This window comes from Marmota marmota, unplaced genomic scaffold (assembly GCF_001458135.2).
Source record: "Marmota marmota marmota unplaced genomic scaffold, marMar, whole genome shotgun sequence".
In the NCBI taxonomy this organism is placed as follows: Eukaryota; Metazoa; Chordata; class Mammalia; order Rodentia; family Sciuridae; genus Marmota; species Marmota marmota.
In genome coordinates, this window is record NW_025999896.1 from 3,000,151 (window position 1) to 3,023,503 (window position 23,353).

At 44.7% G+C, this 23,353-nt stretch overlaps 1 protein-coding gene across 8 annotated transcripts in view; it reads right to left on the reverse strand.

Moving 5' to 3' along the window:
• The window catches only part of Gas7 (growth arrest specific 7), a 235,109-nt gene that overhangs the window by 98,184 nt on the left and 113,572 nt on the right, over positions 1-23,353 (reverse strand). The window contains exon 1 of one of the 8 annotated variants that reach the window (XM_048798075.1): positions 8,539-8,960. The exons of 6 other annotated variants lie outside the window; for them this stretch is intronic. Coding sequence is in view for 1 of the 2 variants with exons in the window: in XM_015504484.2 (XP_015359970.1) it covers positions 8,539-8,541 (3 nt within the window). In the remaining variant the exon portion in view is untranslated. Of the gene's footprint in view, positions 1-8,538; positions 8,961-23,353 lie in introns of those variants that run through there. One more of the 8 variants, XM_015504484.2, reaches the window with a different exon arrangement.

The following is a 23,353-nucleotide window of genomic DNA, read 5'->3' on the forward strand; positions in this document are numbered from 1 at the left end:
AAGAAAGTCTGTACATGTTAAGTATTAAGACACAATTTCTGCTGGGCACGGTGGTACATTCCTGTAATCCCAGTGGCTCGGGAGGCTGAGGCAGGAGGATCGCAAGTTCAAAGCCAGCCTCAGCAATGGCACGACACTCAGCAACTCAGTGAGACCCTGTCTTTAAATAAGATACAAAATAGGGCTAGGGATGTGGCTCAGTGAGTGAGTGCCCCTGAATTCAATCCCTGCTAGCAAAAAAAAAAAAAAAATGACATAATTTGCTTTTCAAATATTCCCAATCAGATAGTAGAATCTGTGAATGTAGAACCTATGGATTCAAAGCCAACTGTACTTAAAAGATGGACTTCAAGTTCCTGAAAGATTAAGACACGCACAGGTAAAGAATGAAGAAGTCACGGTCAAAAGAACCAAGGCTGAATACTGAAAGTAATGTACCAAAAACTGCATTAATAATTATAAAGCCAGCTATAGAATTGTGTGTACAACTCACCATTCATTACAGAAACTGTAAAAAATATGACATGGTGCCTTGGCTCATGAATTCCAGATAATACTTGAAAAGATTAAATGCAAGAGAGAATAAAAATAAGATACCAAGAAAGATGGAACTGCTCTTCTGTCTTATATACTATGGTGTGTATGTGGTTGACACTGTGATTTGTTCCCCTGAAGGTTCATGTGCAGGTAGCTTGGTCCCCAGTGTAATGGTGTTGAGAGGGGTAGAACCTTTAAGAGGCGGAGCCTAGTGGGAGATCCTTAGGTAATTGGAGGCACCATTGCTGGAAGGGATTAATGCCTGTCTCTTGGGAATGGATTAGGTCTCTTGGGACTGGAAACATTGTTGTGAAGCAAATTCAGCTTTTTCAGCTTGCTCTCTTGATTCTTTCACCCTGTGACTTGCCTTTCTTCCCCCCCTACCTTACTCTTCTATCATGTGACACCATCTACCATGTTATGGGGCAGCATGAGGCCCTTACCAGAAGCCAGTGATGGTGACATCCTTTCAGACCTCCAGACCTATAAGCTGAATAAACCTCTTTTTTAATATAGCAACAAGACTCAGGTACTTTGTTATAGCAACACAAAATGAACTAAGACATCATTCCAATCAAGAAATATCTTTTGTGTCCTCTCGTTCCTCCTGTTGAAACTATCAGATACCCGCCCAGGTGGCTCCCTCCTCTGTCCTTTGACATTTAGTGTCTGCACTTGTCTCTTCCTCAGAGACTGGAGCTTCCCAACCAGAGGGAACACAACAAAAAGAATGGGATCCCAGACAGCAAAGATCCTGGCACTGGGTGACACTCACCTTCCTTCTTCTGGCCCCATGAACAACCAGCTTCCATAGGAAATTCTCAGCCCTAGAATCCACTGAGGTGGACAGGCTGGGGTACTTTCAGGCTGAGGGATAACTCAGTAGCAAGACAGAGCTTTCTCAAGACCTCACTTGTCCCACTTATTCTATAAGCCCATACTAGGTTTCCAGAGCCAAAGTTCAAAGAAGCCCTCAGTGAAGACTGTGGCCATCTCCGGGCCTGTGTCTGAGCATATCTACTTCCCGTGAGCCTTTCTGGTTGGTGCCATGTGAGAAAAGAGGTCAACTGCATAAGACTCACCTTTGGCTCTTACCAATAAGAAGCCACAGAGCGCCACAAGGGTCCACTTTCTTCCTTCTACTCCTCTAGCTATAAAGTTCTCAGTAACTGTTTCCAGCTCATCAGTAACTGTGGCCAGAACCCTTCACATACACCCTCGAATCTTTATGAGAAACAACCTGTTCAGCCAAGCTGCCTCTTTGAATCCATAAAAGGAACTTCCCCCACCAGGCTTTAATCACGTCAAGGCCAATGTCCCCAGAAACTCTTCCAAATTTGGTATAATCCAAGTGTCTGCAGACCTAGCCTCACTGCCCAGTGTAGATGGATGGGGTCACAATGGCTGGGGTAGCAGTAAACCACATCTCATTGGTGTGACTTTTCCTCTGACTCATGTCTGACCTCTCTACCCCAAAGGCTTCCTCGATGGTAGATAAGAGGGCCCAGAGGGTGCCTAAGTTGAGTTCCCCCAGCGGGGTTGCAAACTCCAGTTCCCACAAAGCATCTGCCCTGCTCTTCCACACTCAATCAGTCTCTTTCCCTCACGTCCTCACCCATCACTGTTCTGTGTCTCTGAATCAGTGGGAGACAGCCTCACACTGAGGTTGTTACTGGTGCCCCACCACAAGATGTAGACATTAGGGCCATAGAAGTTTTCTCCCAGTACCTGAAAATCTGCCAGCCAAAGACCTAAAGCTACAGCCCTTAGGATATTCCAGACCCGTCTTGATCTTGGTAGGCTCAGTGAGGTTTCTGGCCACCCTGCATGTCCATCTGTGAGCCCCCAGTGCCTCCCTGAGAGCCAATCTACTCACTGGGGATGTTTCTCAGGACTGGGCAGGGAGAGGACATAGAACAATAGTCTCTATTTTCTGACCCTGTAAAGGAATGGAGTGATCTGGTTAACCAGGAATTTTGATGAACACCATTACAATGGAGTCCATGCAGCAAGGAGACAGGAAGTCAATCCTCGCAGGGAAATTTGCTAAGTTAGAAAACATGGGGTCTCCAGGGAGACCAAGACTGATGAAAAGATTTGCAAGTGATCCTGCAAAATGAAAGGATGAGTCCAATGCCCCCCTCCTGGGTCAGAAGCCATTTCACAGCCTTCAAAAGCCTTAGAGGTCAAGGAGCCCAGGGTAGGAAAGAAACGCCTTTTATGTGAGATTTGCTCCTCTGACCCTGGAGAAAGAGATCTTTATGGTCATTGCATCTGCAGATAGAAGATAGAGGGGCCAATTAATAGATAATGCAAGAAATCTGAACAGCCACGTACTTCTTGTATCTGAGGTGGCTGATCCTTTTTGCTGGTGGCATCTGTCCTGGGACACACTACAGCATGACAGGGACCTGAGAGTTGCTTGCTGTGTCTTTTGCATCATTTGGAAGGATCTCAGCATTGACCTACCAGCGTGATTGTGACACTGAATATCAGTGTCACTCCTTCAGCCTCTTACAGAGGTTTAAAGCAGATACCTGAAGGCCTTACACTATGTTTCAGGGCTACAGGAGCCAAAGAGAGAATGTGCATAGGTGTGAGGGGGCAGGAAAACAGAGCTCCTAAATAGGATGGGAAGCAGGGATTGTTTCCAGAGCTTGAAGTTTGGGCTGGGAAAGTCCAGAGAAAGCTCTCCTGCTTTGTTCCAGTGCTAAGGTCTGTTGGTCCTGATACTTCAATGCAATTAAAAGGGTCAAAGCAGTCTGCGTCTGGTAGCTTCTAAAGCCAGAAAACCCGAGTGACTCTGCTCACCAGCTGTATGAGTCCATTTTGCTTTGCTGTAAAAAATATCTGAGGCTGTGCACTTAATAGTGAAAAGAGGTTTATTGAGCTCACAGGTTTGGGAGGTCCAAGAAAAATGGAATGGGAGTTACAACACCGGAGAAACAGAAATAGGAAGGGAATCAGCAGCAACAGAAGAGACCAAACATGTGATGTGGCCCTGCTTTATAGGCTTTAGAACAACCCTCTTTTTTTATGAGAGCTCACTCAGAGAGGCCAGCATTAATCTCATCTGAGGTCCATGGCTCCATGACCTATCCCCCTTCCATTCACTGCTGCCTCTTAAAGGGTCTCACACCTCCACATGTCTACACTCGGGACCAAGATCCTAGCACATGAGCCTTTGGGAGACACAATGAAACCACATCTAAGCCATAGCACCAGACTTTGATTAACACAGACATTCAGTTTGAACGTCCCACTTCCTGATGCACAGTTGAAGAATGTGGGTTCTTTCTCTCCCACTCCTTCTCTGGAAGTTTCCAAATAGAGTGGACCATTCTTAGAGTCTACCTCCAATTCAGGATGGCAAAAGCATTAGTAGAAAGTATATATGTGTAGGTGGGTCTTGGTGACACAAGCCTGTGATCCCAGTACTGAGGAGGCTGAGGCAGGAGGATGGCAAGTTTGAGGCCAGCCTGGGCAACTTAGTGAGACGCTATCTTAAAATAAAATGTAAAAAGGGCTGGGGATGTAGCTCAGGGGTAAATCATCCTTGGTTTCAATCCCCCATACCAAAAAAAAAAAAATAAAAAGAAAGCAAGCACAATTCTCAAGTGTTGTTACAGACAACTAGCTATCATGTGTGCATTTCCTATAGCATGTCTGGGCACATTGTTTCCTCATCTGTAAAAGTGAAGGGGCTGCCAGCCCTCAAGCATTGAGGTTCCAGAACCCAGGGGATGTCTTTCGTGATGGAGCCTAACACCACCACAAGGGAAATTTCAAAGCATTTAGGTGCTCAGCTCAGTTGCAAAAGCAGCAGTCAACATAAAAAAAAAATGAGGTTGACAGAGAGCTCCTGATAAGAAACACAAATGATCATGAAACGTTCATTTAGTTTTGTTTTGTTTTAAACTGCATGTTTTTCCCAAATGAGTAGGCCTCAAATCTTTTAGTCTAGGTCCATTTTCGTCCATTTCCTCAGCCAAATCTAACTTGAAATTGGTGGGAAAGAAATGCCGAGACATCAATAACATAAAATGATCTAACAAAACTGGACGTGAAATACATGCCCAAATCAGGATTCAACATTGTGGCTACGGTGTCAGGTCTGCACAAGGAGGCCGACTTCTTGGGAATTCTTCTCTTTTTTTGTCACTGTTATGGCCAATTTGTGCTGACATGTCCTGATTTGTTTAAAGGAGTTGGGCTAGAGGTTATCATTTCTCTTGAAGGTAAAAGTTCTTGAAATACATCCTAGCTTTTCTATGCTAGCTTGTATCTATAATGGCATCAATTATTACCATGTTCTAGAAGACTTTTTTCTTTTCTTTTTTGGAGACAGTGTCTCACTAAGTAGCCCAGTTGAACTTGTCATCCTTCTGCCTCAGCCTCCAGAATAGCTGGGATTAGAGTTGTGCACCACTGTATCCAACTTAGAAGACACTTTTAAAAGACACTTTGAGGACTATTCACTTCTAATGATCTCCCCAGGGAGCTCCGGGTAGGGTGAGACCCATCTAGATGATTCCTGGTCAAATTTCCCTTTGCAAAGGTGAAAGTCTGAGAAGAAGAGAGATTTGCCAACACTTAGTACTGAGAGAGACAGACAGACAGACAGAAAATATATACTACCCTCCCAAGTTCTCCTTTATCATAAAGCTACAAGCCCCTCTACCCCTTTCTGAATATTTCTGGCATTTTTCTATAGTTGTTGTGCCTCTGCCGAAAACCTGTAACCCAAATTACCAAGCGTTGTTCCAGTGAAAATGGATTTAAGAAATTCAGAAATATATGTGGTAGCTAAAAAATTTGATTTCAAAGAAGCAGAGCCCAGGAAATGTGTGGGGAAGGAGGAGGAGGAGGCAGACAGGATGGTGAACAGGTAAAGGGACGCAGTTAGGTAGGAGGAATAACTTCCAATGCTCAGTAGGATAAATAGAGTTGACAACAATTAATTGGATATTTCAAAACAGCTAGTAGACAGGATTTCAAATGTTCCCAACACAAAGAAATGACAACCTGTCTGAGGTGATGGATATACCAATTACACTCATATGATCAACACACCCTGTATACACGTACTGAAATGTCACATTGTACCCCATGAGTGTGTGCAATTATTGTGCATGAATTGAAAATAAAAATATATTAAATAATAATAATAATGATAATAATAGAAGAATTTGTTAGGAAATCAGGAAGGCAGTTGAAAGTTGCTAGCTTGTCATCACATGCAAAACAACGACCTACCAGAAAGAGACTTCAAGGGCAGGAGATAGAGCCACTCTGTGCAGATGCTCTGGGGGGGCAAAGGCAGGCTTCCTCAGGGAGTTGGTGTCGTTTTTAACAGAAGGCGGATGGGAGCTCATTAGAGCATAAAGATGGGTGGCTCTGTCTTCCCGCCCACCCAGGCCTGCCATCCAGTTGGCCTGGCTTTGTGGTTGCTCCTTGTGGGCTGTAGCAACCCACAGGCACCAAAAAGAAATGGAAGTAGCAAGTCTCACCATGGAGACTCACTTGAGTTACTTCTGGTTAACTCTGCAGCTCTAACAGCCTGTGTTCCCAGTCATCCTGATCAAAGTCTTCTGACTCCAAGAGATGCTCCTAATTGGTTCTGAACCAGGAGCCCCAGAGGGAGATGAAGCCTCATGGGGGCTACAGCAGTTTCTGAGTCAGTCAGGGGTGCACTGCAGCCAATCCAATTTGGCTGCACTATTGGAGTCTCTGCTACTGATGCACAGAGGGTGACAGCCAAGGTTCGGGAGCTAGCATGGTGCTGTGGCAATGTGAGAAGGACACAGGATATGAATTGGGACCCGGGGGCCAGGACTGGAAGCCACTTCGGTCTTGCTATGAGATCTTAAGCAACCCGCTGCATCTCTGCTAAGGGGCCCCCATTTCCTCATTGCTTAAATGCAGAAGTTGGACCAGATGGTCTCTGTGGGATATATATATATATATATATATATATATATATATATATATATCTCCTAATACTCAATGATTCTAAATGTTAGCATTAATATATCTGTTTTAAGGGCATGCCATTTTTGTAGGAGGAAAAAAAATGTCACATTCAAGTGTAGATGTGATTTGGAGGCACAGACCACTCTTGAAATGCTGCCCAGGCCCCAGACACCTGGAATCCTACCTCTCACCACAGGGAGTATAGTCCTGATAGGCCTGTGTCCATGTTTCCCTGTTAGAGCCACATTCAAGATCCCAGCTCTATTTGCCTAGCAACTTGATTCCTGCCCCGCATGCTGGGCTTCTGTCTCTGTGTCCAACATCTGTTATACTCTTACGTTAGAATTCACCTGCCCACACCCCAGATAGGCTCCAGTGGAATTTTTTTGGTTCTTCCTGCTAGCAGGAAGTACATCTGCTTCACCTGTCATATTATAGCCCAAACACACAGTCCACATCAGCTTGGGCACACCCCACCCATGGCCTGGGCACCCCACATGCCCCACACGGTCAAGAGCTTGACTTCTTGGGCTCTTTCCAGCTCCTTTCCTGTCTTTCAGTGTTCATCTTCTTTGCTATTCCCTCCTTCTCCAAAAAAACCACCATGCACCATCCGCACGCAGACAGACCTGAAAAGTACCCCGAGCACCCACAGCAGCAGCTGCAGGGCAGCTGTGACTTGGTCAGAACTTGATGGACTGATCTGTGTTCCTCATAGTAAGGATTTTCCAAGGATAGCCCTCTGCACCAGCAGAACAGGAATCCTGTGGGGTATGGGCTACAAATACAGAGTCCCAGGCTATACCCAGCACTGCATCTGCATTGTGAGGACTTTGGGCAATCCAGATGCGTATTAACCTTTTTTTTTGGGGGGGGGGCAGTACCGGGGATTGAATCTAGGACCTTGCACTTGCTAGGCAAGTGCTCTACCGCTGAGTTACATCCCTAACTCTTTTATTAATTTTATTTTATTTTGAGACAAGGTCTTGTTAAATTGCCTAGGCTGGTCTTGAACTTGCTACTCTCCCGTCTGAGCCTCCTGAGCGAGTAGCTGGGATTATTGGAATGCACCATGGTGCCACATTAACCTTGAAGAAGCTCTGCTGTGGTGTTTCCTAGGAGGTCCACTGGCCCTTTGGAGGACGCTCCTGGATAACAAGCACCATCTCCCTTCTCCCGGCCTTTCTCGGAAGCCACACCAAAATCGCAGAGGCTCACTGGTCCAGTGAGGTGGAGGAAGATTCTAGGCAGAAATACCCTCACCTTTCTATACAAACTGGACCTCTCAGTTGTACAGAGCCTTTACAGCATGAGCACCAAAAGTCTAAACTGATGAGAGGTCTCTCTTGTCCAGGAAAGGGAATGTCTAAATTTCTGGTGGCAAAACAAGGTCGCTCTATACTTAAGTCTCAGAAGAACTTCTACTGTGGCAGCTGCCACTCCCAAACTGGAAAGAAGCCTCAGCTAGGCTTGGAACCATAGTCTATTACTGGGCAGATACTCCACTACCTTCTGAGGTTTCCAATAGCTCCCCCTAGTCTTCATGTAGCATCTTATAATCTTCCCCAAGAGTTTGTACCTCATAGCGCCCCAGGTAGAATGGGGCCATGGTGGGCAACAGAGATACACAGGCAGAAGCTAAATTTCATGTTTGGAAAAGTTGAGGGAGCAAGATTTGCACTCTATTCCCAGACTATCAACCACATCAATACTCTGCTTCTCTGCCCTAGACCCGCAACTGTACTGCTCCCGGGGGAACCTTTCCCTCTGCAAACACCCCTTCTTAAACCTTTCTCTTCCTCCCATCCTCTCCTGATTTCTTACACAGTGACCCATGTTGTCTCTTCTCCCTGTTCACACCATAGGCCCGAGAAAGGTACCCCCAGACAAACAGGATCCCCAACCCTTCAAAGCTCAGTAGGTTTTCAGAATGGCCTCTTTAAAACGTCAAAGGCATCTGAGAAATATGCACAGAAGGACATTTGAGCCCTGAGCCCATACCTGCAGACAAGCAGGTTTGATCCTTACCATTGAAGAACGGCTGATCCTCTTGGGGGGTTGCTATACCCAGAGACTGAGGTTTGGTCTGAAGCCCTAGACTCAGAGCCCGGTTCTGGCCAGCTTCTTTTCCATGTCACCCTCTACGAGAAATGAGGCTGACAAGCAGCTACCCCAGGGTCTGTGCTCTGGGCACCCCGGAGGATGTTCTTGTGGCTTTTCTCTTAGCTGTTCTTGCACAAAGAACCCACTACATTGCATAGTTCCTTCCAAATCTGCTCCAGCGTCTGTTGGGAAATCAACAACTCATTCTGGACTTTCCAGATGCAAAGTTTCTGGAGGACTTCATTTTTTCCCCCTCCCTTTCACTCTTTTTTCCCTTTCTCAGCTAAAAGAAAAAGTTGGCTGAGGTCAGGGCATACAATGGCCAAGCCTGTGTCACTGACCAGATGCCTCCCACCCCTCGGCCTGTGGACAAGGGCAGCTTTGTCCACTGCATTTTTAGGCGGGACTCCTGGGGCCTACCCAAACTCCACTGGGGAATGTTTCTGCCAATTTCTTCCCAACACTAAGTCATAGCTCTGGCCCTGGCTCTGGCCCTGACCAGGGCCCCAGCTGTGTGAACCCAAGGCCAGATAAAAGCCAACATAAAAAGAATGGAGAATGTTTCCCCCAAAGACCTGTTGTTTGAGACCTGTCCAGGGCTGTTCATCTGGTGCCCCCAGAGGTCAAGATGTGGGTTTGCAGCCTGGGCCCTCGCTTTGTCCTTTCAACCACCAAACCTGGACAAACCCAAGGCAAAGGAGCGGGTAACGCTACGTGGTCCAGATAACAGGGCTGGAGGATCGCAAAATTGTAAGTTACAAGTGAAGAAAGGATTAGGCCCAGACAGCAATATAGCACCCACCAATGAACTGAGTTTATGTCTGGATCCTGGCTGAATCCATCATCTTCCATTTAGAAGCCTTCTGGGGTAGCTGAAGATTCAGCATTTAAAGTTCCATCTATTTCTGTGATTACTCTCAGAGGTGAACCTTTGGGATTTTAGAAACTAATCCTTGTAAAGAATGAAATATGGCTTTACAGAAAAATTGAGGTCCCTAGGTCTTTGTGGTTTTTTATATGACACTGCTTCTCAAAAGCATATGGAAGAACTGTTATTTATGAAGCAGTTTCACAGCTGTTCCTTGGTTAGGGGCTAAGGAATCAAGTCTCCCATTTATGGATGGAGTCAGACAAGGACTAAGCTATAGTTGTCTCACTACTCATAAGTTGGGTCTGGGGGTGTACCCCAGTGGCAGAGAACTTGCCGAGTATGCACGAGGCCCTGGGTTCCATCCCCACCATCAAAAAAAAAAAAAAAATCATTGCTCATAGGCTGGGAGACCTTGGGCAAGGCCTGTGGATTTAATTTCTTCAAGTGTGAAATGGAGATAGTCACTTTTTTCTTTTTTCTCAAAAGGCTATAAACATTCAGCATAGTGTGAGGAAGATGTAAGTGCTCAGTAAAAGCAGGTATTCTTGCGGTTACTATCATCAATGGCTGGAAGGTGAGGAGCCTCAATTTCCCTGAGCCCAAGAAGAAGTCTAGACTCAACAATGAAAAGCAAATAGCCCCTTGAAAATTAAGCAAGGACATTTCTCCAAAATAGATGTAAAAATGCCCTCCAAGCTCATGAAAAGATGCTCAGCATTTACTATTCATTAGGGAAATGCAAATCAAAACCACAATGAGTTATTATTGCACATCCCTTAGGAAGGCTACTATCAACAAGACAGAAAATACAATTATAATTCACCAAGGAAAAAATATGGGAAAATAAAACCAGACAAGAACAAGTGTTGGTGAGGATGTTGAAAAATTGGAACCCTTGTGCATTATTGGAGGGAATGTAAAATGGTGCATCCCCCAGGGGAAAAGCATGGTGATCCCTCAAAGAAAAAAAAAAAAGGAATGAAACAGAATCATCCTATAGTCTAACAATTCCACTCTGGGTTTATATTGCAAAGAACTGATATTTATACACCGCCAACCTGCTCATGGTGACATTATATGCACAATGCAAAATGGTGGAAACAACCCAAGGAGACATTGATAGATGCATGGATAAATCAGATATGGTATGATAAACACTGCGGAATATTCTGCCTTACAAAGGAAGGAAATTCTGGCACGTTTCAGCATGAACCAACCTTAGGATTCAACATGAATAAACCTTAACATTATGCTAAGTGAATTAAACTAGTCCAAACAGACAACTCCAGTATGATTCCACTTATATGAAGGTCTCAGGTAGTCAAATTCATAGAGAGAGAAAGTAAAATGTGGTCGCTGGGGGCTCGGAGGTGGAGAATGAGGAGTTAGTGTCTAATGGGGACAGAGTTTTGGTTCTGCAAGATGGAAGAGTTCTGTGGGTAATGGTGGTGACAGCTGCATAGCAACGTGAATATGTTTGATGTCACTGAACCAGACATCCAAAAATGGTGAAGACAGCAGATGTTACGTTGTGTATCGTACCGCAAAAAAAAAAAAAAAAAAAAAAAAAAAAGTCTGGGACACAGAGATGGTTTAAATCAAGGGACCTGGGGACATTTATTTAAGCCAATCTGTGAGATACATGCAGGCAGAATCTCCAGGGAAATGTGTATGCAGAGGGAAGTCACTCAGCCTCTTGGTGAGGGGCCCTGGAAAGCCAGACCAGAAAGGGAGGCTGAGCATCTACAGCAGGATTCCCCATGCTCTGTTTTGTGTGCAATCTTGGGGAAACTGAGGCAACATGGCCAGCACCCTGTGAATCGTGGGCTCTTCTGCTTAGGGACGTGGCATGCGCAGGGTGGGTCACAGGGGAGCCTCTCCTTTGACAGACACATCAACTCTTGGCTTTCCAAACTGTACCCTGCTTTTCTGATGTTCTCTCTTCCACGCCTTGTGACAGCACTCATCTTTTCCTCCTCAAAGCCATCGGCATGGTCGCTTGGGGGACTCTACGTCCCCCTATCTAATTCTTGGGCTCTCATCTGCTCTAAGAACGCCACGGGGACCTGTTATTAGGCACTCAGTCTGGGCCGGGAGCTGTTGTGAATTTCACATATCTGATGTCACTTAATCTGATGTCAACAAATCAACAGGGGAAATAATTATCTGCATTTAACAGAGGAAATGGATCAGGAAGGAAGGTCAAGGGATGATACTCCAAGCCATGTGGCCAGTAGGAGAGCAAAAAAAAAAAAAAAAAAAATCAGAAGAGGCTGTGTGGGGTGGCACATGCCTATAATTCCAGTGGCTTAGGAGGCTGAGGCAGGAAGATCCTGAGTTCAAAGCCAGCTTCAGCAACTTAGCAAGACCCTGTCTCTAAATAAAATATAAAAACGGTTGGTGGGGCTGGGGTTGTGGCTCCGTGGTAGAGCACTCACCTAGCACAAGTGAGGCACTGGGTTCGATCCTCAGCACCACATAAAAATAAATTTAAAAAAAGGTATTGTGTCCAACTACAACTAAAATAATAATAATAATAATAATAATAATAATAATAATAATAATAAAAGGTCTGGGGATGTGACTCAGTGGTTAAGTGCCTCTGAGTTCAATCCCTGGTACCAAATACACACACACACACACACACACACACACAAATAGGCTAGTACTAAAACGAAGGTAGGTCTGTTTGTGAAAAGAAATGCAAATGCCAACTCTCTCTTATAAGCAAGAAGAAAGCAACAGTGGGTACTGAGCAGGGGAGGAGACATCATCAGTGCTGTTCTTTGCAAAATTTCATCATAGAAGAAGCATCAGTGCCACAAAGCTGGGGACCAAGGGTGAGGGAGGAGGGGAGGCAAAGGAGAAGAACTGAGGATAAAGCTCACCCAGTTGGCTAAGTGCATCACCCAGTTGGCTAAGTGCATGCCTGACTATATCACAATGCATTCCAGTTTTCTATATAATCATAATGTACCAATTAGAAAATAAATAGGAGACCAATGGAATAGAGGAAGGGGATGGGGGGGGGGGAAGAAGAGGAGGGAAGGAGATAGTGTTGGGGATTGAAATGGAGAAAACTGTTACATACATTTATGAATATATCAAAATGAGCCCCATATCATGTTTAACTACAATGCGCTCAATTTTTTAAAAAATTTTTCATTGTAGTCCCAGGATATATAAATGGGAAGAAGAGACTCAGAGCAAGTAATTTTGAGGCAATCTCCTTTCTCCTCTTGCCTCCATCATAAAAAGAAAAAGAAACGCTCTTCTTGCATTTGTCAAATGGCCCCAAGCCAGCCACTAAGAGGAGGTGGGCAGTGCATCCAGAGGTGGGGTTCCCACCGGTAGCAGTTATTGGTATCTTCTTTCTGAAATGTGGGAGGGATGCTGATGGGGAACCCACACCCTCACCTTTGAGGCCAGAAATGCACAGACAGGATCAAGGTCCCTTTCCGCTCTTGGAATCCCGCTCACCCACAGGAAGATAAAAGCAAACTTGCATTTGATCCTAGATGGAGGAAACCTTTGCCTTCAGTCCTTCAGGCTTTGTGGAATTAAAATGGCCATGGAAGCTTTCACAGTCCATGACTTCTTGGTTTTAAAACTGTTCAGCATTAACAGTAGCACCACACAGATGAACAGATACAATACGGTAATCTAGCACTACTGGTTACACAGCAATGGTCACCCTTGCAAACTCCAACATGGCCCTGGTCAAGGGCAAGAGACCTCTCTGGGCCATTATAAACTAGGAAGCTAATATGCTCTGGCCAGGGCCAAGTAGAACACACCAGTCCTGCAGACAATTCATTTTTTTGGCTTCCCCAACGTTAATCCCTTAGGAAATGAAAGATTCACAAATACATTGTAACGGGTTTATTGGAGGGGTACCTCTTGGCACCTCAACCCATAAGCCACTTGAGTTCTGTTTTGTTAATGGTCCTCTATCATTAGAATTGACTGTGAAAAGTATACTAATGACCTCTCCATTTGGCCTCTGCAAATAGGTAGGTCTCGCCTTTCGGGGGCCACACATACAAATGAACGACAGCAGGAAGTTCATGATCCCAAAGTGAAAAAGACTGACGATCATTTCCACCAAGTCAAATTTTCCTGAGTTTAATGGAGTCAGAGAAGACCAGCCCCCTTACTTTGTTTCCAAGGAATTGAAAGCTATCAACCAAAATAGACCAAGTTCTCTGTAGGCCCTTGTCCTCCTTAGGATGAATCGTGTTGTCCTGTAATGATAATAAGAAAGAACATCTGGGTATGGCGATGACTCACTTTTTCTAAAGGCTTCGTAGTCATGAAGGGAAAAATTATTCATCAGCCTGTGCCCTCTCCAGGGTACAGGGTCTCAAGGATCATCTCCTCCCTGCAAGTGTGGCCTCTTGGCTACATGACCCATCAACCAACGAACAGCTGTTAACTGCTCTTTCCTGACTGCTATGGAAGATGGAGGCAAGTATTCCAGTCGGTCCTGACTTCTAAAATTTGAAAGATAAGTCACAAACAGAAGTAGAAAAGAAAAAAATAAAACTATCAAGGCAGATTGTAACCAATGCCAAGGGATAAGTCAGGAGACAATAAGAGCTTTCAGAATCCGGAGGAGGGCGGGATCCCTGTTGGCTGGGAGGATCAAGGGAGGCTTGTCAGTAGATAAAGAATTGGCCTCAGAGCCGGGGACACAAAAGAAGGGCTTGACCCTGGTACCAGGAACATGATGCAAGAAGCAGAATAAGCTTTGGTAACTGATGAGATAAGGAGCCATAGGAAGAAAGAGGTGAGGACCAGGGACCCCGAGAGCCAGCCAGAGCGGGGAAGCCACACACAGGGATGTGGTGGAGCGTGTTGACTCTAAGTCCATGTTCAAGGTGTTCAGTGGGCAGTGGGGGTTGGTCTGGCCCTTGGCACATGGAGCTGCATCAACTGCACAGAGAAGGTGGTGAAATCCAAACAGGTCTACTCAGCGTTCATAAGAGTATAAAGGAGAGAGTTGAACTTGAGACATGTTCTCACCTAAGCAGTGAGAGAACTCTCTTGATGTTCCTTGGGCCAATCCCTCCCTCTTCTGTGACTTCTGTTACTCCAAGTAGCACTCCCTGAGCCCAGGTGTTCATTCTTTCCCCTTTGCACCTGGACCAGTTTCTGACACTCAGGGAAGATGTGGGGAAATGAATGGATGTGGTTGCAGAGAATCAGTCACCGAAACTAAACCAGGGGGATTACAGCAAGAAATGAGTAGTTCATCATTTCCAAGAAAATGCTGATATGGGGAGGGTGAGTTCGTTTATCTTGGAAAGAGGACTATGGAGGAGAGATGGGCAGGGAAACTGACTACAGACACACAGGAGCTAGAGAGCAGGTGGACAGAAAGAGAAGGGAGATATTATTAAGATGCATTATAAAAGAAGGCAAGATAGAGGGCAGGTCCATTCGTGGGAGCAGCTTCAGGTCCGGGGATGGCCTGAGCAGATGGCTCCTATTGGGGCAGTCAGTTTCTATCATGGTAGAATCCAAAGATCCTTGTAAAATTTCTTCATATGGCAGTCCAATTAAAAGAGCTCTTCACAGCCCCAATTCTAAGGGATTCCCAAACTTCAGTCATTCACATTCTATTGTCACAATGGGCCCCATCGCGGTGCAACAGCAATACTATGATTTAATTTTTTTTTCCATGCTTGGGATTAATTTTTTTTCCCAGGGCCTTGCACATGCTCAGCACATGCTCAGCACATGCTCTACCACTGAGCCACATCCCTAGCCTACTTAATTATTTTTTTTTAACTGACTTACATCCAACTTAAATCTAGCCCCAGACCTAAGTAATAATATTTATGAAATCTCACATCTGATTTGGTTGTTTTATTATTTTTTTTTCTGTTGCCCAATAAAATAAATATCTCATAAAAGCGGTGATCTCAACACCATCTAAAATTATCTGGTGGGTCCTCAGTTGTCAACGAGGCACACTTTGAGAAACACGGCCTCAGACTATGCACAAAAAGTACCATGCATGTGGCATCCACAAAACAGTTTCCAGGGTTCCCAAGAATCTGGGATTCCAGGGAATCCCAGAAAACCAAACTTGAATTCCCTGCAGATCACACAGCCATGGTCCCTGGAATGAGCATCTGAATCATTATTAGGAAGTTATGGGGATCAATAAAGGGAGATGGCAGATTTGCATGGTAAAGGGACAAGGGCTGAATGAATCTCTGTGGTAGACTGCTTGCCCAGCATGTGTAAGGCCCTAGGTTTCATCCCCAGCAACACACATACACAACACACACACACACACACACACACACACACAGAAAATGTTCTCCACCTGACAGGGGCAAGGAGCTAGGGCCAAGGCGCATCAGACAGCCATCCTCAGGACACCCATGTCAATTTGCTATTGTGCTGTTAAACTAGTAACAAGAAGAAAAGGGAAAAGAGAAAGCTCACCCAATCTTTTTTTTTTTTTTTCAATAGTCTAAATCTGAGAAAAACACTCCAGAAACCATCAGATCAGTGGAGCGAATAGAGAAAAATCTTACAGAACACAGCCAAGTTGTAAAAAGGAGAAAACACCATTCGGTGCCTTCACCTTCTCTCCCTTCACACCTTGCAGAACCAGCCCTCCCTACACAGATGCAGTCTCAGAGCTGCCTTCCCTCCACACCGCCCATCTAGGTACAGCAGTTCCCCAGGTGAGCTGGCCCAGGGGGACACCAGGGGCTTGGGAGGGGTGACCACCATTCTGAGGAGTTATGACTACCACGCAGCAGAGCAGGAAGATGCCCTGGTGCAGAGACAGGACCCTTGGAATCACGATTTCTCTCATACTCTATCAATTCAGAATATCAGAGATGCAGTTAGGAAAAGGGCAGATCTCCAGGTGGAAGCCCATGTGCATGTGGGAATCAGATGGAGAGATGTGTGCATCACAGGACCGACAGGTAAGTGACTGTGATGGGGAGCTGACCTTCTCCCAAGCAGACAGAGGGCCAAGGTCAGTGGGAGTCCCTCCATTCTGTCTGTTGGCATATTCCATGTCTCTGAAGGAAAAAAGGGGACAATGCATAGAATCAGGGAGAGGAAATACCATCCGGACGACTCAGAGGAAGAGCACAGCTCAGGAAATAATTCAGAAGAACCTTGGAAACTAACAGAATGCAAGAATTTGTGGCCTCTTTGAAAGAGGAACAGAAAATTAGAATGGAAAAACACAGCCAAAATAAAAAGGGGTGACCTTCAGAAGCAAAGGGATGAGGTAAGGATTATCTAAAAACTGCTCAGTTAAACCCACAAATGAAACTTGGGGCTGAGGGGTGTAGCTCGGCGCTAGGGCACTTGCCTAGCATGCTCAAAGTCCTAATTTCATCCCCTCCCCCAGAAATAAAGGGGTGTGACATTAGGGACTTAACGAGCAAATGGTAAAAAGTTCCCCAAACTGCAAAGAAAAAAAGTGAAGAAATAAAAAGATGCAGATATTTAAGAAGTTTTTTCATTAGAAAAGACCAGGGGGGAAAAATCATTTTGCAAAGATTTAATAAGTGAACAAAAATCATGTACACAAAGAGGCCAAGAGAAAAGGTTACCTTGGAAATCAAACGTTCCTCAGACTTCTCCTGTACCCTGCTCTTCCCACCAGAATAAAGTCAGGGACATTGTTTTCCTTGCTGCTGAATCAGTGCCCACATCAGGGACTGGGATGGTCCCTGGGCAAGTGTTAGAGAGTGCTCAAGGTCAAATCTCACTAAGGTCAAGCCTTACAGACCAAAGATATTCCTCTGTCTGTTGCTATGAGTGATGGATAAATAGTCGTTGAATACTTAAGTCTGTTTAATGGAATGACTGCCCAGTTCTAGAACCAAAAATAAAGCCCATTAAGATCATATGTATCTATATAAATATGCACACATGGGTACATATGTACATACACATGTAAATACCCATATAAAAATATATATTTATATATTTTATTCACTTCCTTTCCAACATACACATATGCAGATGAGACAAACAGAGCTGCAAAGATGAGCTTCTCCAACAGTTTGTGATTCAAAGCATCCATATCCACCAAGCTGTATTACTATCTCATCTATTAGCCAGGCACAGGGACAGTGGCACATACCTTTATTCACAGTGATGAGAGACTCAGTAATTTAGCAAGACCCTGTTTCAAAGCAAAAACTAAAAAGGGCTGGGTCTGGGGGTATGGCTCAGTGGTAGAGCAACCCTGGGTTCTGTCCCCAGTGCTGTCAAACAAACCCAAACAACCATATATTAAAGACATAGGAGGGCTCTCTTGGGCAGGCAAGGGAAGACACCACCCACTTAGCCTCTAGGCACTGAGAGATAAATCAATATCAAGAAGATAATGAGGGGGAAGTAACTATGTATATGCATCTGTGAGTCATTTCTTGCTCAGTGTAGATAATATACTCCAAACTCTGCTTGGAAGCCCAGCAAGCCATGTGCAGTCTGGTGGGTTCTCCAGCTCAGGGAAAAAGCATGGAGCTCTAATGTTCCATTCATTCTGCTTTTTGCTCCCATCCGTTCCAGAACCAGGACCAGGATATGTGTCTTTCCTGTCCCACTGGCCAGTGCATGAAGCCTCGTGTCACGGGTGAGGAGCGGGCAGAACTGACCCTGCCCTTTCTGTCCTGGCACATGCCAACCAACCATGGGAGACTTCCAGCTTTGGGGATACTGTGCTGGGAGAATTAAAAAAAAAAAAAAGTCTCTGCTTCCTGCCTCCACCAAATAAACCCAAGCTGTGCTATGTCAGGGATCACAGTGACCATTTTCTTTGTCAAAAAAGCTTAAGTAATGACTTTCTGCATGTTTAAAATTCTATTAGATGGACCAAGTCTTTTTTTTTTTCTTAAATCAGGAAAAACTAATAAATCACCAAATGGCTGGTGCTTTGTGTTCTCAAATCCTTTTTTCTATCATCTTCCAAGAATTGTTCTACTTTGGAAATCAGATATGCAATATGATTGCAACTATGGAAAATAATGCTCTCCCTATTCCAAATAAGGCACTAAGGAAAGATACAAAAATGTTAATAAAGTTTATCTGTGTACTGTGCGATTCCGAATCTCATTGTTTTAATTGTTTTTATTTTACTGTGTTTAAGTTTTTCTTCATTTACACATTTTTTTAGTTAATTTTTTTTTTAAACCAGGGATTGAACTCAAGGGTACTTCTCCTGCCTCAGCCTCCCAAGCCACTGGTATTATAGGTGTGCGCCATCACACCCAGCTTCAGTTAAATTCTTTTTTTTTTTTTTTTGGTGATGCTGGTTATCGAACTCAGGGCCTTACAAATACTAGGCAAGCACTCTACCAACTGAGCTATATCCCCACCCTAAAATGAGTTCTTAAAATTATTTTTACAATTACGTAACTCCCACCTCCCCCAAATCAGCATATACAACTCTAAGCATAGGTAATTACAATTATGGAGAAAAATATACACAGCATTAAGAAAAAGGAGAAGAAGAGAAGGAATCCCCCCATTTTCTTCTTACTTCCCTTTTCTGTATTTTTTAACTTTTCTACAATTAATTTTAATGCATTTTAAAATTGTTAACTTAGTTTCTATTATGAGCTCATGCATGACAATAGCCTTATTTTAAAAAATTAAATAATGCTCATAAATTCCACTTTGACCTATCCCATCTCACTTGCCTGCTCCTAAAATGATTGTTATTTATTAGATTAGGGTTCAATGAATGGTTAGAAGGCTGGGGGAGCTTTATCTTGAAACAAAACAAAAACAAAATAAAAAAAAAAAAATACTTTCTCGACCGATGCAAAGCTGGCTTGAAAAAAAAAAATACCAAGATGGAAAGGGCCTTGGAGACCCCTTGATTCCACATCAATATTTTAAAGATGAGGAAATTAAGGCCCAGAGACAGGGATTGGACACCAGATCTCCCCAGTCCCCATGCAGAGTCCCCTCCTTCTTGTCCTTTGGCTGCTCTAAACTTTGATGTGGCTGTCACCGTCATGGCTAGAAGACAAGCTTGTGGTCGGACTGCACAGCAGAAGCCAAAGCTTCATTGAGGGCTGCTCTCAAGCTGCCCTCCACATTGCTCTGGAAAAGGTGACCCCCTCCATCCAACCCTGTCGGCTCGTCCACCAGCCACTTCCCATCTGTTTGCAGCCCCGCGGAGGGAGGAGGCCCAGGGAGGAAACATCTGCGTACACAGAGGAGTGAAGTCACAAACCCAGTTGATTTTTTCCCTTTTGGCAGATCCTCTTCTGCCTTTTTTTTTCCTACTCATTGAGATGCAAAGCTCCATTCAAACAAGTGGGCCTGGAGGATTCTAGAGCCTTCTAGAAACCCCTAACTTCTATTCTGCTATGGGGATTAACAGAATGAGGTGTGCATAGGGGCTGGGGGTGAGGACAGGGGTAAGAACAGAAGACAGAAGTCCTGTAAACCACTCGGTTGACCACAGACATCCATCTGTGTGCTCCCAAGCTGAGCTCCTCACCTTCAGCCAAGCATAGAAAAAAAAAAAAAAGAAAGAAAAATCCCATCACAACTTACCAGTCACCTAACATGGGGCATGTCACTTCACCCCAATAAGCCTCATCTGTTTTTCATTTCCACATACAAAAATGAAAAGACACCACCTAGTTAACAGAATTTTTATAAAGTTTCCATAAGAAGGCAGAAACGCGGATAGATGTGTGTGAGCTTCACACCACACTGTCTCATCCCTGAAAGTTACTGAAGAACCTTTGAGAAAAGCCAAGAGCTGAGGTCACCAAGGCTGTCACTCAGGTCACATGGGCTTCCCCATCAGTCTGTGAAGAACACTCCAGAACAATACCATCTGACCTTCGGATGCAGGTTGACCAGAGAAGCAAGAGGAAGGGAACATGAAAGACAAAGCCAGAATTCAGAGAGACATCAGAAGGGACCAGCAAACCCTGGGCCGAAATATTGCAGCCTTCAGAGCTGGGGGGCTGAAAGCAAGGCAGGTTGAGGAACACACACAGACCCCGTCACACGGGACCCTGATGATGTTCACAGAGTGGGGGGGCTCCCAAAGCTTTACTGGAACTCTCCTGCCCTGGGAAAGGACACCCCAAGAGAACACTCCCCAATTACTCACCCCAAGCTCCTCCAAAGGAGAGAAGTTGAATAATAATAAGAAAAGGGCTAGGTTGTTCTTTTTTCTCACCATCCGATATCCTCAAAGTCAATTACACTGCCTGAATTTCTCCATGAGATCTTATCTTTTCGTTGTTCTTAATTGACAAAGTAGTATTTACTGTGGACCAGGAATTTATTACAGAATAGCTTATTTGACCCTTGCAAAAACTCTGGGAGCCGGGCATGGTGGTACATGTTTGTAATCTCAGAGACTTTGGAGGCTGAGGCAGGAGAATTGTAAGATTGAAGACAGCTACAGCAACTCAGCAAGATCCTGTCTCAAAATAAATATATATATTATTTATATATTATATAATAATTATATATATATATATATATATATATATATGGTTGGGGATGTAGCTCAGTGGTACAGCGTCCCTGGGTTTAATACCCAGTATCAGATGGGGACTAGGGGACACCCTAGGAGGGAAGGACTTATTTTCATTTTATAATCATGCTACTTAGAACCTGGTATTCTGTCTCCAAGATTAGTGCCAATTCCTCCTCACCCCAGGTTGCTCCCCGCCCACCATACCTGAGGCTCCACTGTAGTGCCTAGGAATCTTCTGTCCAAAGGCAGGCACTCCAGGGAAGAAGTGACACGGGAAGCCACCGCCAGCCAAACCCCTAATTATCAATCTGACTCTTGGTGGAAGGTAACAGCTAGTTGTCAGCAGGGAGCCTCGTTAACTGATGAGAGAGGTCCCAGGGGGGAGAAACTGGGTTGTTAAAGAGGGAGGGTACCAAGAATACCATTTTCACAGCAAACAGCTCTGACCAGCCCCCTGAAGTGAAATAACACCCTAGCAGGGTGTCTGTCCCCTGAGCACACTGAGTGGCTGTAAGCAGTTTTGTTCTGGGGGCTGGCAGCGTTGAGAGCTCCAACAGAAAGCGCCTGCCCAGGCAGCTAGAGGCTCAATGATCAACCCAGGGCCTCCCTTCTAGGCTGAATGCTGGGAGGCTGGGCTCAACTCTCTGGCCCAGGAGACACACCTCACTCTGTCTAGTGATCCAGGCTTTCTGAAGTCACCTGGGCACCGAGGGTGAGGGCAGAGGGAGGTCAGAAGAGACCAAGAAGTAGACTTAAACCCTGCCCATGTTTTCATCTACTCCACCCTATAAAGGGTCCTGGACTTAAATGTTCTCAGACATCCCCAAATAACAAATGAATGAAACGGGCCAGGGGTACAAGATCTTCAATGGTGTGGTTGAGGTCTGAAAAATAAGTTTCTCCAGGGTTTTGGCTCTCCAGGTAAATATGTCCAGAAAAGATTGGCTTTGTTGGCTGGCGTAGACTGTCCACTAAAGTGATCAAAGCCTTCAGAGGGATAGGCAGCTGGGGGAAGCCAAGTGACTACCCATGAAACAGTGGTCTGAGTAACCACAGCTGGAATTAAAATGGACATCTGTGATTGGCTCTTGTCTATATGTTTTAAAGAATGGGTATAATATCTCTACCTAACCTGGGCATACAGTGGTGCAGGTCTGTAAACCTAGCAACTCAGGAGGCTGAGATAGGAGGATTGCAAGTTTGAGGCCAGTGTGGGCGACTTAGTGAGACCCTAAGCAATTTAGTGAGACCCTGGAACTCACTTAAAGGACTGGAGATGTGGCTCAGTGGTAGAACATCTCTGGGTTTGAACCCAGTACAGTTGAGGGTTGAGGGGAGAAACTGAATATTATTTTGCAAAAAAAAAAAAAAAATCCATTCTAAAAACCCCTAGCTCCTGAATACAGGCCAGCAGCCCAGTGGCCATCTTTCCAGGGCAGCGGAAGTTACCAGCTTATTCATGATTATGGTTGGAATACGTCCCCCAAAGTCCATATTTGGAAAACTTAATCCCTAATGTCATTCTTGAGAGGGGATTCGGTCTGAGCCCTCGCAGATGGATGACTGGCGTTATTGTTGGAGGGGGTTAGTTATTCCCAGAGCGGACTTGTTATAAAGCGAGTTTGGCTTTCTTGTGCTTGATTGCTCCTTCGTGTTCTTGTCTTTCTTATTTCCACCATGGCAAAGAGGGCCTCAGGGGATTCTGGTGCCATGGTCTTAAACTTCCTAACCTCAGGATCCAAGAACCAAATAATTTTTTTTTCCTTTATAAATGACCGTGGGCTATTTGGTTACAGAATGTGAAATGAGTAAGACATGCTTCAATGTGTGTCAGGGGGATCGACAGATGGAAGTTGGATATCAAAACAGGGACTAGGGTTTGCTGAAATCCTGTCCGATGAAATGATCTTCCTGCCTCTCAGTGTGTGCAGGGTGTGGAGTGGAGTGAGACGCTTTGGCTAGGAAGCCTTGCCTCTCTTCCCTTCTGGCTCTCAAAAAGGACAGAAAATGACAATAATAAACACTGGCATTCTTCCCACACTTGGTGTAACAGAACAGAGGTTCTCAAACTCCAGCAGTCATCCCAAGGTAGAACACATACTAGTGGGAATTCTCTGTGGGTCCAATAATTCATATTTCTAACAGGTTCCTCCAAGATGCAGCTGCTACAGGTTTAGGTACCACATTTTGAGAACCACTGGTTTCAAGAGAAAGGAAGGAAGGATGGAGGGAAGAAGGTAGGGAAAGAAGATCAGATCTGGTCTTAGAATATTAATCTTTAGGAAACTGATAAATTTACTTTCAGAAAGGAATAGACTACTACTTTTTTTAAAAAATCATAGCCCTATTACTTTCCTTCTTTC